We start from the raw sequence: 13,100 nt of genomic DNA on the forward strand, positions 1-13,100 counted from the left end.
TTAAATTTCATTTATGTAATGACATGAATGTGTGATTATATAGTAGATTTAGAATATTAATGTCCTTTACAGGCTTGTATAAGTGCCAATAGAATATTGGTTCAAGAAGAAATATATGATGAATTTTTGGAAGCTCTAAAAGAAAGTGTCAGCAAAAACCTGATTGTTGGTGATGGTTTTGATAAGGGGGTCAACCAAGGTCCACTCATAAATGACAGTCAACTGAGAAAGGTATGCTATGAAGGAATTTTACATATTAGTCACCTTAATACATTTAGAAAGTTTTAATTTTCCAGTTCAATATTTGACAGGCATCCTCATGGTTAGAATGGTTAAAAATGTCCATGTTGAATAATCATGCACTTGTTTGGGAAACAGAGAGGCTTTTATTCTTGGAACATGGAAATCACAATATGAAAATTAATTGATTATATTTATGTTCTGTTTTTAGTCTCTTTTAGTTATATGCTTTTAGTTTATGTTAAGGGTTTGGATATGAGATGCTGTAGAATGAACAGAGGAATTGAAAACAATCTGAAGATCATGGATTTAGCGATACTTTATGGCATTTATGGATCTGAGAAAGCATATGAGAAGGTTAACAGAGATGCCATATAGAAAGCACTACAAATATATATGGTCAATGGGAAGTTGCTAAGGGTAGTGTGGATTTTTTTTCTAGGAGAGTAAGGTATGTGTGCAAGTAGGGGTGGAGGAGGGAATGTGATGTCTAATATAAGTGGGTCTTCATCAAGGTTGAGTGATATCACCATTGCTGTATAAGGTGTTCATGAAAAGGGAGTCAAGAGAGGTAAATGCATGGGACTTAGGATGAGGTGCAGTTCTGCTATATACTGAGGTTAGTTAGGCTCCAGGATGAATCAGTTGCTGCTTGCAGATGATATGGCTTTCGGGGCACAATGGGTAGGGGAGGTTACTTCCCCTTTTGAGTTATAAAGTATATCATAAATTTAAGGGTTAGGGAAAATGATTTGGTAAACAGAGAAGAGGTAGTAAAAGCTTTGCAGAAGATGAAAGCCAGCAAGGCAGCAGGTTTGGATGGTATTGCAGTGGAATTTACTAAAAAAGGGGGTGACTGTATTGTTGACTGGTTGGTAAGGTTATTTAATGTATGTATGACTCATGGTGAGGTGCCTGAGGATTGGCGGAATGCGTGCATAGTGCCATTGTACAAAGGCAAAGGGGATAAGAGTGAGTGCTCAAATTACAGAGGTATAAGTTTGTTGAGTATTCCTGGTAAATTATATGGGAGGGTATTGATTGAGAGGGTGAAGGCATGCACAGAGCATCAGATTGGGGAAGAGCAGTGTGGTTTCAGAAGTGGTAGAGGATGTGTGGATCAGGTGTTGCTTTGAAGAATGTATGCGAGAAATACTTAGAAAAGCAAATGGATTTGTATGTAGCATTTATGGATCTGGAGAAGGCATATGATAGAGTTGATAGAGATGCTCTGTGGAAGGTATTAAGAATATATGGTGTGGGAGGCAAGTTGTTAGAAGCAGTGAAAAGTCTTTATCGAGGATGTAAGGCATGTGTACGTGTAGGAAGAGAGGAAAGTGATTGGTTCTCAGTGAATGTAGGTTTGCGGCAGGGGTGTGTGATGTCTCCATGGTTGTTTAATTTGTTTATGGATGGGGTTGTTAGGGAGGTGAATGCAAGAGTTTTGGAAAGAAAGGCAAGTATAAAGTCTGTTGTGGATGAGAGAGCTTGGGAAGTGAGTCAGTTGTTGTTCGCCGATGATACAGCGCTGGTGGCTGATTCATATGAGAAACTGCAGAAGCTGGTGACTGAGTTTGGTAAAGTGTGTAAAAGAAGAAAGTTAAGAGTAAATGTGAATAAGAGCAAGGTTATTAGGTACAGTAGGGTTGAGGGTCAAGTCAGTTGGGAGGTAAGTTTGAATGGAGAAAAACTGGAGGAAGTAAAGTGTTTTAGATATCTGGGAGTGGATCTGGCAGTGGATGGAACCATGGAAGCAGAAGTGAATCATAGGGTGGGGGAGGGGGCGAAAATCCTGGGAGCCTTGAAGAATGTTTGGAAGTCGAGAACATTATGTCGGAAAGGAAAAATGGGTATGTTTGAAGGAATAGTGGTTCCAACAATGTTGTATGGTTGCGAGGCGTGGGCTATGGATAGAGTTGTGCGCAGGAGGGTGGATGTGCTGGAAATGAGATGTTTGAGGACAATGTATGGTGTGAGGTGGTTTGATCGAGTAAGTAATGTAAGGGTAAGAGAGATGTGTGGAAATAAAAAGAGCATGGTTGAGAGAGCAGAAGAGGGTGTTTTGAAATGGTTTGGGCACATGGAGAGAATGAGTGAGGAAAGATTGACCAAGAGGATATATGTGTCGGAGGTGGAGGGAACGAGGAGAAGTGGGAGACCAAATTGGAAGTGGAAAGATGGAGTGAAAAAGATTTTGTGTGATCATGGCCTGAACATGCAGGAGGGTGAAAGGAGGGCAAGGAATAGAGTGAATTGCATCGATGTGGTATACCGGGGTTGACATGCTGTCAGTGGATTGAATCAGGGCATGTGAAGCGTCTGGGGTAAACCATGGAAAGCTGTGTAGGTATGTATATTTGCGTGTGTGGACGTGTATGTATATACATGTATATGGGGGTGGGTTGGGCCATTTCTTTCGTCTGTTTCCTTGCACTACCTCGCAAACGCGGGAGACAGCGACAAAGCAAAAAAAAATATATATATATCTTTTTTTTCTTTTAAACTATTCGCCATTTCCCGCGTTAGCGAGGTAGCGTTAAGAACAGAGGACTGGGCCTTTTTTGGAATATCCTCACCTGGCCCCCTCTGTTCCTTCCTTTGGAAAATTTAAAAAAAAACGAGAGGGGAGGATTTCCAGCCCCCCCGCTCCCTCCCCTTTTAGTCGCCTTCTACAACACGCAGGGAATACGTGGGAAGTATTCTTAATCCCTTATCCCCAGGGATAATATAAATATATATAATGAATATACATCAATATATATATATATATATATATATATATATATATATATATATATATATATATATATATATATATATATATATTGATGTATATTCAATATAAATATATATAATGAATATACATCAATATATATATATATATATTTTTTTTTTTTTTTACTTTGTCGCTGTCTCCCGCATTTGCGAGGTAGCGCAAGGAAGCAGACGAAAGAAATGGCCCAACCCACCCCCATACACATGTATATACATACACGTCCACACACACAAATATACATACCTACACAGCTTTCCATGGTTTACCCCAGACGCTTCACATGCCCTGATTCAATCCACTGACAGCACGTCAACCCCGGTATACCACATCGCTCCAATTCACTCTATTCCTTGCCCTCCTTTCACCCTCCTGCATGTTCAGGCCCCGATCACACAAAATCTTTTTCACTCCATCTTTCCACCTCCAATTTGGTCTCCCTCTTCTCCTCGTTCCCTCCACCTCCGACACATATATCCTCTTGGTCAATCTTTCCTCACTCATTCTCTCCATGTGCCCAAACCATTTCAAAACACCCTCTTCTGCTCTCTCAACCACGCTCTTTTTATTTCCACACATCTCTCTTACCCTTACGTTACTTACTCGATCAAACCACCTCACACCACACATTGTCCTCAAACATCTCATTTCCAGCACATCCATCCTCCTGCGCACAACTCTATCCATAGTCCACGCCTCGCAACCATACAACATTGTTGGAACCACTATTCCTTCAAACATACCCATTTTTGCTTTCCGAGATAATGTTCTCGACTTCCACACATTTTTCAAGGCTCCCAGAATTTTCGCCCCCTCCCCCACCCTATGATCTACTTCCGCTTCCATGGTTCCATCCGCTGCCAGATCCACTCCCAGATATCTAAAACACTTCACTTCCTCCAGTTTTTCTCCATTCAAACTCACCTCCCAATTGACTTGACCCTCAACCCTACTGTACCCAATAACCTTGCTCCCATTCACATTTACTCTTAACTTTCTTCTTTCACACACTTTACCACACTTTTCAAGCTAGAAGTTTCAGTTTTCAAAATTATTTCTTACATTTTTCATATGTATATATGTATATATGTGTGTGTGTATATGTATATATATATATATATATATATATATATATATATATATATATATATATATATATATGTATATTATCCCTGGGGATAGGGGTGAAAGAATACTTCCCACACATTCCTCACATGTCGTAGAAGGCGACTAGAGGGGCCGGGAGCGGGGGACCAGAAATCCTCCCTTCCTTGTATTTTAACTTTCTAAAAATGGGAAACAGAAGGAGTCAAGCGGGTAGTGCTCATCCTCCTCGTAGACTCAGATTGAGGTGTCTAAATGTGTGTGGATGTAACCAAGATGTGAAAAAAGGTGAGATAGGTAGTATGTTTGAGGAAAGGAACCTGGATGTTTTGGCTCTGAGTGAAACGAAGCTCAAGGGTAAAGGGGAAGAGTGGTTTGGGAATGTCTTGGGAGTAAAGTCAGGGGTTAGTGAGAGGACAAGAGCAAGGGAAGGAGTAGCAGTACTCCTAAAACAGGAGTTGTGGGAGTATGTGATAGAATGTAAGAAAGTAAATTCTCGATTAATATGGGTAAAACTGAAAGTTGATGGAGAGAGATGGGTGATTATTGGTGCATATGCACCTGGGCATGAGAAGAAAGATCATGAGAGGCAAGTGTTTTGGGAGCAGCTGAATGAGTGTGTTAGTGGTTTTGATGCACAAGATCGGGTTATAGTGATGGGTGATTTGAATGCAAAGGTGAGTAATGTGGCAGATTTGGCAGTTGAGGGAATCATTGGTATACATGGGGTGTTCAGTGTTGTAAATGGAAATGGTGAAGAGCTTGTAGATTTATGTGCTGAAAAAGGACTGGTGATTGGGAATACCTGGTTTAAAAAGCGAGATATACATAAGTATATGTATGTAAGTAGGAGAGATGGCCAGAGAGCATTATTGGATTACGTGTTAATTGACAGGCGCGCGAAAGAGAGACTTTTGGATGTAAATGTGCTGAGAGGTGCAACTGGAGGGATGTCTGATCATTATCTTGTGGAGGCTAAGGTGAAGATTTGTATGGGTTTTCAGAAAAGAAGAGTGAATGTTGGGGTGAAGAGGGTGCTGAGAGTATGTGAGCTTGGGAAGGAGACTTGTGTGAGGAAGTACCAGGAGAGACTGAGTACAGAATGGAAAAAGGTGAGAACAATGGAAGTAAGGGGAGTGGGGGAGGAATGGGATGTATTTAGGGAATCAGTGATGGATTGTGCAAAAGATGCTTGTGGCATGAGAAGAGTGGGAGGTGGGTTGATTAGAAAGGGTAGTGAGTGGTGGGATGAAGAAGTAAGATTATTAGTGAAAGAGAAGAGAGAGGCATTTGGACGATTTTTGCAGGGAAAAAATGCAATTGAGTGGGAGATGTATAAAAGAAAGAGACAGGAGGTCAAGAGAAAGGTGCAAGAGGTGAAAAAGAGGGCAAATGAGAGTTGGGGTGAGAGAGTATCATTAAATTTTAGGGAGAATAAAAAGATGTTCTGGAAGGAGGTAAATAAAGTGCGTAAGACAAGGGAGCAAATGGGAACTTCAGTGAAGGGCACTAATGGGGAGGTGATAACAAGTAGTGGTGATATGAGAAGGAGATGGAGTGAGTATTTTGAAGGTTTGTTGAATGTGTTTGATGATAGAGTGGCAGATATAGGGTGTCTTGGTCGAGGTGGTGTGCAAAGTGAGAGGGTTAGGGAAAATGATTTGGTAAACAGAGAAGAGGTAGTAAAAGCTTTGCGGGAGATGAAAGCCGGCAAGGCAGCAGGTTTGGATGGTATTGCAGTGGAATTTATTAAAAAAGGGGGTGACTGTATTGTTGACTGGTTGGTAAGGTTATTTAATGTATGTATGACTCATGGCGAGGTGCCTGAGGATTGGCGGAATGCGTGCATAGTGCCATTGTACAAAGGCAAAGGGGATAAGAGTGAGTGCTCAAATTACAGAGGTATAAGTTTGTTGAGTATTCCTGGTAAATTATATGGGAGGGTATTGATTGAGAAGGTGAAGGCATGTGCAGAGCATCAGATTGGGGAAGAGCAGTGTGGTTTCAGAAGTGGTAGAGGGTGTGTGGATCAGGTGTTTGCTTTGAAGAATGTATGTGAGAAATACTTAGAAAAGCAAATGGATTTGTATGTAGCATTTATGGATCTGGAGAAGGCATATGATAGAGTTGATAGAGATGCTCTGTGGAAGATATTAAGAATATATGGTGTGGGTGGCAAGTTATTAGAAGCAGTGAAAAGTTTTTATTGAGGATGTAAGGCATGTGTACGTGTAGGAAGAGAGGAAAGTGATTGGTTCTCAGTGAATGTAGGTTTGCGGCAGGGGTGTGTGATGTCTCCATGGTTGTTTAATTTGTTTATGGATGGGGTTGTTAGGGAGGTGAATGCAAAAGTTTTAGAAAGAGGGGCAAGTATGAAGTCTGTTGTGGATGAGAGAGCTTGGGAAGTGAGTCAGTTGTTGTTCGCTGATGATACAGCGCTGGTGGCTGATTCATGTGAGAAACTGCAGAAGCTGGTGACTGAGTTTGGTAAAGTGTGTGAAAGAAGAAAGTTAAGAGTAAATGTGAATAAGAGCAAGGTTATTAGGTTCAGTAGGGTTGAGGGTCAAGTCAATTGGGAGGTAAGTTTGAATGGAGAAAAACTGGAGGAAGTAAAGTGTTTTAGATATCTGGGAGTGGATCTGGCAGCGGATGGAACCATGGAAGCGGAAGTGAATCATAGGGTGGAGGATTGGGCGAAAATCCTGGGAGCCTTGAAGAATGTTTGGAAGTCGAGAACATTATGTCAGAAAGCAAAAATGGGAATGTTTGAAGGAATAGTGGTTCCAACAATGTTGTATGGTTGCGAGGTGTGGACTATGGATAGAGTTGTGCGCAGGAGGGTGGATGTGCTGGAAATGAGATGTTTGAGGACAATGTGCGGTGTGAGGTGGTTTGATCGAGTAAGTAATGTAAGGGTAAGAGAGATGTGTGGAAATAAAAAGAGCATGGTTGAGAGAGCAGAAGAGGGTGTTTTGAAATGGTTTGGGTACATGGAGAGAATGAGTGAGGAAAGATTGAACAAGAGGATATATGTGTCAGAGGTGGAGGGAACGAGGAGAAGTGGGAGACCAAATTGGAGGTGGAAAGATGGAGTGAAAAAGATTTTGAGTGATCGAGGCCTGAACATGCAGGAGGGTGAAAGGCGGGCAAGGAATAGAGTGAATTGGATTGATGTGGTATACTGGGGTTGACATGCTGTCAGTGGATTGAATCAGGGCATGTGAAGCGTCTGGGGTAAACCATGGAAAGCTGTGTGGGGCCTGGATGTGGAAAGGGAGCTGTGGTTTCGGGCATTATTGCATGACAGCTAGAGACTGAGTGTGAACAAATGAGGCCTTTGTTGTCTTTTCCTAGCACTACCCCGCACACATGAGGGGGAAGGGGGATGATATTCCATGTGTGGCGAGGTGGCGATGGGAATGAATAAAGGCAGACAGTGTGAATTGTGTGCATGGATATATATGTATGTGTCTGTGTGTGTATATATATGTGTACATTGAGATGTATAGGTATGTAAATTTGCGTGTGTGGACGTGTGTGTATATACATGTGTATGGGGGTGGGTTGGGCCATTTCTTTCGTCTGTTTCCTTCCGCTACCTCGCAAACGCGGGAGACAGCGACAAAGTATAAAAAAAAAAAAAAAAAAAATATATATATATATATATGTATATATATATATATATATACCTACGCTACCTCACTAATGCGGGAAATGGCGAATAGTATGAAAAAATATATATATATATATATATATATATATATATATATATATATATATATTTTTTTTTTTTTTTATACTTTGTCGCTGTCTCCCGCGTTTGCGAGGTAGCGCAAGGAAACAGACGAAAGAAATGGCCCAACCCCCCCCCCCCCCCCCCCCCATACACATGTACATACACACGTCCACACACGCAAATATACATACCTACACAGCTTTCCATGGTTTACCCCAGACGCTTCACATGCCTTGATTCAATCCACTGACAGCACGTCAACCCCTGTATACCACATCGCTCCAATTCACTCTATTCCTTGCCCTCCTTTCACCCTCCTGCATGTTCAGGCCCCGATCACACAAAATCTTTTTCACTCCATCTTTCCACCTCCAATTTGGTCTCCCTCTTCTCCTCGTTCCCTCCACCTCCGACACATATATCCTCTTGGTCAATCTTTCCTCACTCATTCTCTCCATGTGCCCAAACCATTTCAAAACACCCTCTTCTGCTCTCTCAACCACGCTCTTTTTATTTCCACACATCTCTCTTACCCTTACGTTACTTACTCGATCAAACCACCTCACACCACACATTGTCCTCAAACATCTCATTTCCAGCACATCCATCCTCCTGCGCCCAACTCTATCCATAGCCCACGCCTCGCAACCATACAACATTGTTGGAACCACTATTCCTTCAAACATACCCATTTTTGCTTTCCGAGATAATGTTCTCGACTTCCACACATTTTTCAAGGCTCCCAAAATTTTCGCCCCCTCCCCCACCCTATGATCCACTTCCGCTTCCATGGTTCCATCCGCTGACAGATCCACTCCCAGATATCTAAAACACTTCACTTCCTCCAGTTTTTCTCCATTCAAACTCACCTCCCAATTGACTTGACCCTCAACCCTACTGTACCTAATAACCTTGCTCTTATTCACATTTACTCTTAACTTTCTTCTTCCACACACTTTACCAAACTCAGTCACCAGCTTCTGCAGTTTCTCACATGAATCAGCTACCAGCGCTGTATCATCAGCGAACAACAACTGACTCACTTCCCAAGCTCTTTCATCCCCAACAGACTTCATACTTGCCCCTCTTTCCAGGACTCTTGCATTTACCTCCCTAACAACCCCATCCATAAACAAATTAAACAACCATGGAGACATCACACACCCCTGCCACAAACCTACATTCACTGAGAACCAATCACTTTCCTCTCTTCCTACACGTACACATGCCTTACATCCTCGATAAAAACTTTTCACTGCTTCTAACAACTTGCCTCCCACACCATATATTCTTAATACCTTCCACAGAGCATCTCTATCAACTCTATCATATGCCTTCTCCAGATCCATAAATGCTACATACAAATCCATTTGCTTTTCTAAGTATTTCTCACATACATTCTTCAAAGCAAACACCTGATCCACACATCCTCTACCACTTCTGAAACCGCACTGCTCTTCCCCAATCTGATGCTCTGTACATGCCTTCACCCTCTCAATCAATACCCTCCCATATAATTTACCAGGAATACTCAACAAACTTATACCTCTGTAATTTGAGCACTCACTCTTATCCCCTTTGCCTTTGTACAATGGCACTATGCACGCATTCCGCCAATCCTCAGGCACCTCACCATGAGTCATACATACATTAAATAACCTTACCAACCAGTCAACAATACAGTCACCCCCTTTTTTAATAAATTCCACTGCAATACCATCGAAACCTGCTGCCTTGCCGGCTTTCATCTTCCGCAAAGCTTTTACTACCTCTTCTCTGTTTACCAAATCATTTTCCCTAACCCTCTCACTTTGCACACCACCTCGACCAAAACACCCTATATCTGCCACTCTGTCATCAGACACATTCAACAAACCTTCAAAATACTCATTCCATCTCCTTCTCACATCACCACTACTTGTTATCACCTCCCCATTTACGCCCTTCACTGAAGTTCCCATTTGCTCCCTTGTCTTACGCACCCTATTTACCTCCTTCCAGAACATCTTTTTATTCTCCCTAAAATTTACTGATAGTCTCTCACCCCAACTCTCATTTGCCCTTTTTTTCACCTCTTGCACCTTTCTCTTGACCTCCTGTCTCTTTCTTTTATACTTCTCCCACTCAATTGCATTTTTTCCCTGCAAAAATCGTCCAAATGCCTCTCTCTTCTCTTTCACTAATACTCTTACTTCTTCATCCCACCACTCACTACCCTTTCTAAACAGCCCACCTCCCACTCTTCTCATGCCACAAGCATCTTTTGCGCAATCCATCACTGATTCCCTAAATACATCCCATTCCTCCCCCACTCCCCTTACTTCCATTGTTCTCACCTTTTTCCATTCTGTACACAGTCTCTCCTGGTACTTCCCCACACAGGTCTCCTTCCCAAGCTCACTTACTCTCACCACCTTCTTCACCCCAACATTCACTCCTCTTTTCTGAAAACCCATACTAATCTTCACCTTAGCCTCCACAAGATAATGATCAGACATCCCTCCAGTTGCACCTCTCAGCACATTAACATCCAAAAGTCTCTCTTTCGCACGCCTGTCAATTAACACGTAATCCAATAACACTCTCTGGCCATCTCTCCTACTTACATAAGTATACTTATGTATATCTCGCTTTTTAAACCAGGTATTCCCAATCATCAGTCCTTTTTCAGCACATAAATCTACAAGCTCTTCACCATTTCCATTTACAACACTGAACACCCCATGCATACCAATTATACCCTCAACTGCCACATTACTCACCTTTGCATTCAAATCACCCATCACTATAACCCGGTCTCGTGCATCAAAACCGCTAACACACTCATTCAGCTGCTCCCAAAACACTTGCCTCTCATGATCTTTCTTCTATGCCCAGGTGCATATGCACCAATAATCACCCACCTCTCTCCATCAACTTTCAATTTTACCCATATTAATCGAGAATTTACTTTCTTACATTCTATCACATACTCCCACAACTCCTGTTTCAGGAGTATTGCTACTCCTTCCCTTGCTCTTGTCCTCTCACTAACCCCTGACTTCACTCCCCAGACATTTCCAAACCACTCTTCCCCTTTACCCTTGAGCTTCGTTTCACTCAGAGCCAAAACATCCAGGTTCCTTTCCTCAAACATACTACCTATCTCTCCTTTTTTCACATCTTGGTTACATCCACACACATTTAGGCACCCCACTCTGAGCCTTCGAGGAGGATGATCACTCCCCGCGTGACTCCTTCTTCTGTTTCCCATTTTAGAAAGTTAATACAAGGAGGGGAGGATTTCCGGCCCCCCGCTCCCGTCCCCTCTAGTCGCTTTCTACGACACGCGAGGAATACGTGGGAAGTATTCTTTCACCCCTATCCCCTATATATATATATATATATATATATATATATATATATATATATATATATATATATATGTTTCCAGGAGAGGAATGACACATTAGGTAGAAGTAGTTGGTAGGAATATTAGGTTGGAGCCTCTGAAATCACTATGCTAGTGTTGCTTTCTGCCATTGGCCTGTTAGGGGTGAGGCACTAAAGACTAAGAAGTGGAAGTGGAGTTTAACCATTATGGAGACTTTTGCTGTGGCTACCCCTTTAAGGAACGGGTGACAGAGATATATAGATAGATAGAAAGACAATAAGGGTTAAGTCAACAGAAGTGGAATTTTTAAATCTTTTATTTGGGGTGAAAAGTAATTCAAATGAGAACTAAGAATTCACTAATGATATGAAATGGAGAAGTGGTTGAATACTGAAGATGAACCACTGAGATTGTGCTGAAAGATGGAACTGTGGATGCAGGGAGAATTACAAGAATTATTGTATGTAGAATGAATTCAAAAAATGATTTTAAGGATGAAATGAGGGAAATCATTAATGAGAGAAATGTAGAACTGTGCAAGAATAGGCGTGCTTGTAGTAGACTGTTCTTTTGGTTTGATTACACATGACTCTGCAGAGATGTATATTGAATGAGGTAATGAAGGGAGAACTAGAAAAATGTGTTCATAATGTACATTGTGCTTATTCATTATTTGTGTAACCCCTTCCCTTACCCTTATTTTTTTAGTATTCCAGTAAGTCATCAGTTTTATATTCAGTTTTGAAATATGTACTTTTAGACCAAGCAAAATGCAAAACATTTTATTTGAAATATCCCTGGGGATAGGGGAGAAAGAATACTTCCCACGTATTCCCTGCGTGTCGTAGAAGGCGACTAAAAGGGAAGGGAGCGGGGGGGCTGGAAATCCTCCCCTCTCATTTTTTTTTAATTTTCCAAAAGAAGGAACAGAGAAGGGGGCCAGGTGAGGATATTTCCTCAAAGGCCCAGTCCTCTGTTCTTAACGCTACCTCGCTAATGCAGGAAATAGCGAATAGTACGAAAGAAAGAAAGATATATATATATATATATATATATATATATATATATATATATATATATATATATATATATATATATATCTTTTCTTTTTTTCTTTTAAACTATTCGCCATTTCCCGCATTAGCGAGGTAGCATTAAGAACAGAGGACTGGGCCTTTGAGGGAATACCCTCACCTGGCCCAATTCTCTGTTCCTTCTTTTGGAAAATCAAAAAAAAAAAAAAAAAAAACGAGAGGGGAGGATTTCCAGCCCCCCGCTCCCTCCCCTTTTAGTCGCCTTCTACGACACGCAGGGAATACGTGGGAAGTATTCTTAATCCCCTATCCCCAGGGATATATATATATATATATATATATATATATATATAACATACAAAGCTCCAACAGCCAGGATCGAACCTGGGACCCCTTGTGCAAGAGGCAGGCATGCTAACCGCTAGGCTAAGGGACTGTATAAACGGAAACAACTATTCGAAATACTAAGTACTCGAATACCCTTCGTCTCACAATGGTGAGCAATGGGGTGTATCGGTTGTTTCCGAACAGAACACATAGCCAGCTGATAGTGTTTTACCGAACCTGACTGTACAATGCGGAGTTATATGAATACGAATAAAGTGTATATGAACGCGCACCTTCATAGAAGGAGCTTTGTATGTTCTATGAAGGTGCGCGTTCATATACACTTTATTCGTATATATATATATATATATATATATTTTTTTTTTTTTATTATACTTTGTCGCTGTCTCCCGCGTTTGCGAGGTAGCGCAAGGAAACAGACGAAAGAAATGGCCCAACCCCCCCCCATACACATGTATATACATACGTCCACACACGCAAATATACATACCT

The 13,100-nt window shown here is 41.5% G+C and overlaps 1 protein-coding gene across 2 annotated transcripts in view; it reads left to right on the plus strand.

Annotated features, from left to right (window-relative positions):
- The window catches only part of LOC139761649 (succinate-semialdehyde dehydrogenase, mitochondrial-like), a 228,420-nt gene that overhangs the window by 179,281 nt on the left and 36,039 nt on the right, over nucleotides 1-13,100 (plus strand). For both annotated transcript variants that reach the window (XM_071685965.1, XM_071685955.1), the window contains exon 9: nucleotides 73-231. In XM_071685965.1, coding sequence (XP_071542066.1) covers nucleotides 73-231 — 159 coding nt within the window. The remainder of the gene's footprint in view (nucleotides 1-72; nucleotides 232-13,100) is intronic.

Source organism: Panulirus ornatus, chromosome 3 (assembly GCF_036320965.1).
Source record: "Panulirus ornatus isolate Po-2019 chromosome 3, ASM3632096v1, whole genome shotgun sequence".
Taxonomy (NCBI): Eukaryota; Metazoa; Arthropoda; class Malacostraca; order Decapoda; family Palinuridae; genus Panulirus; species Panulirus ornatus.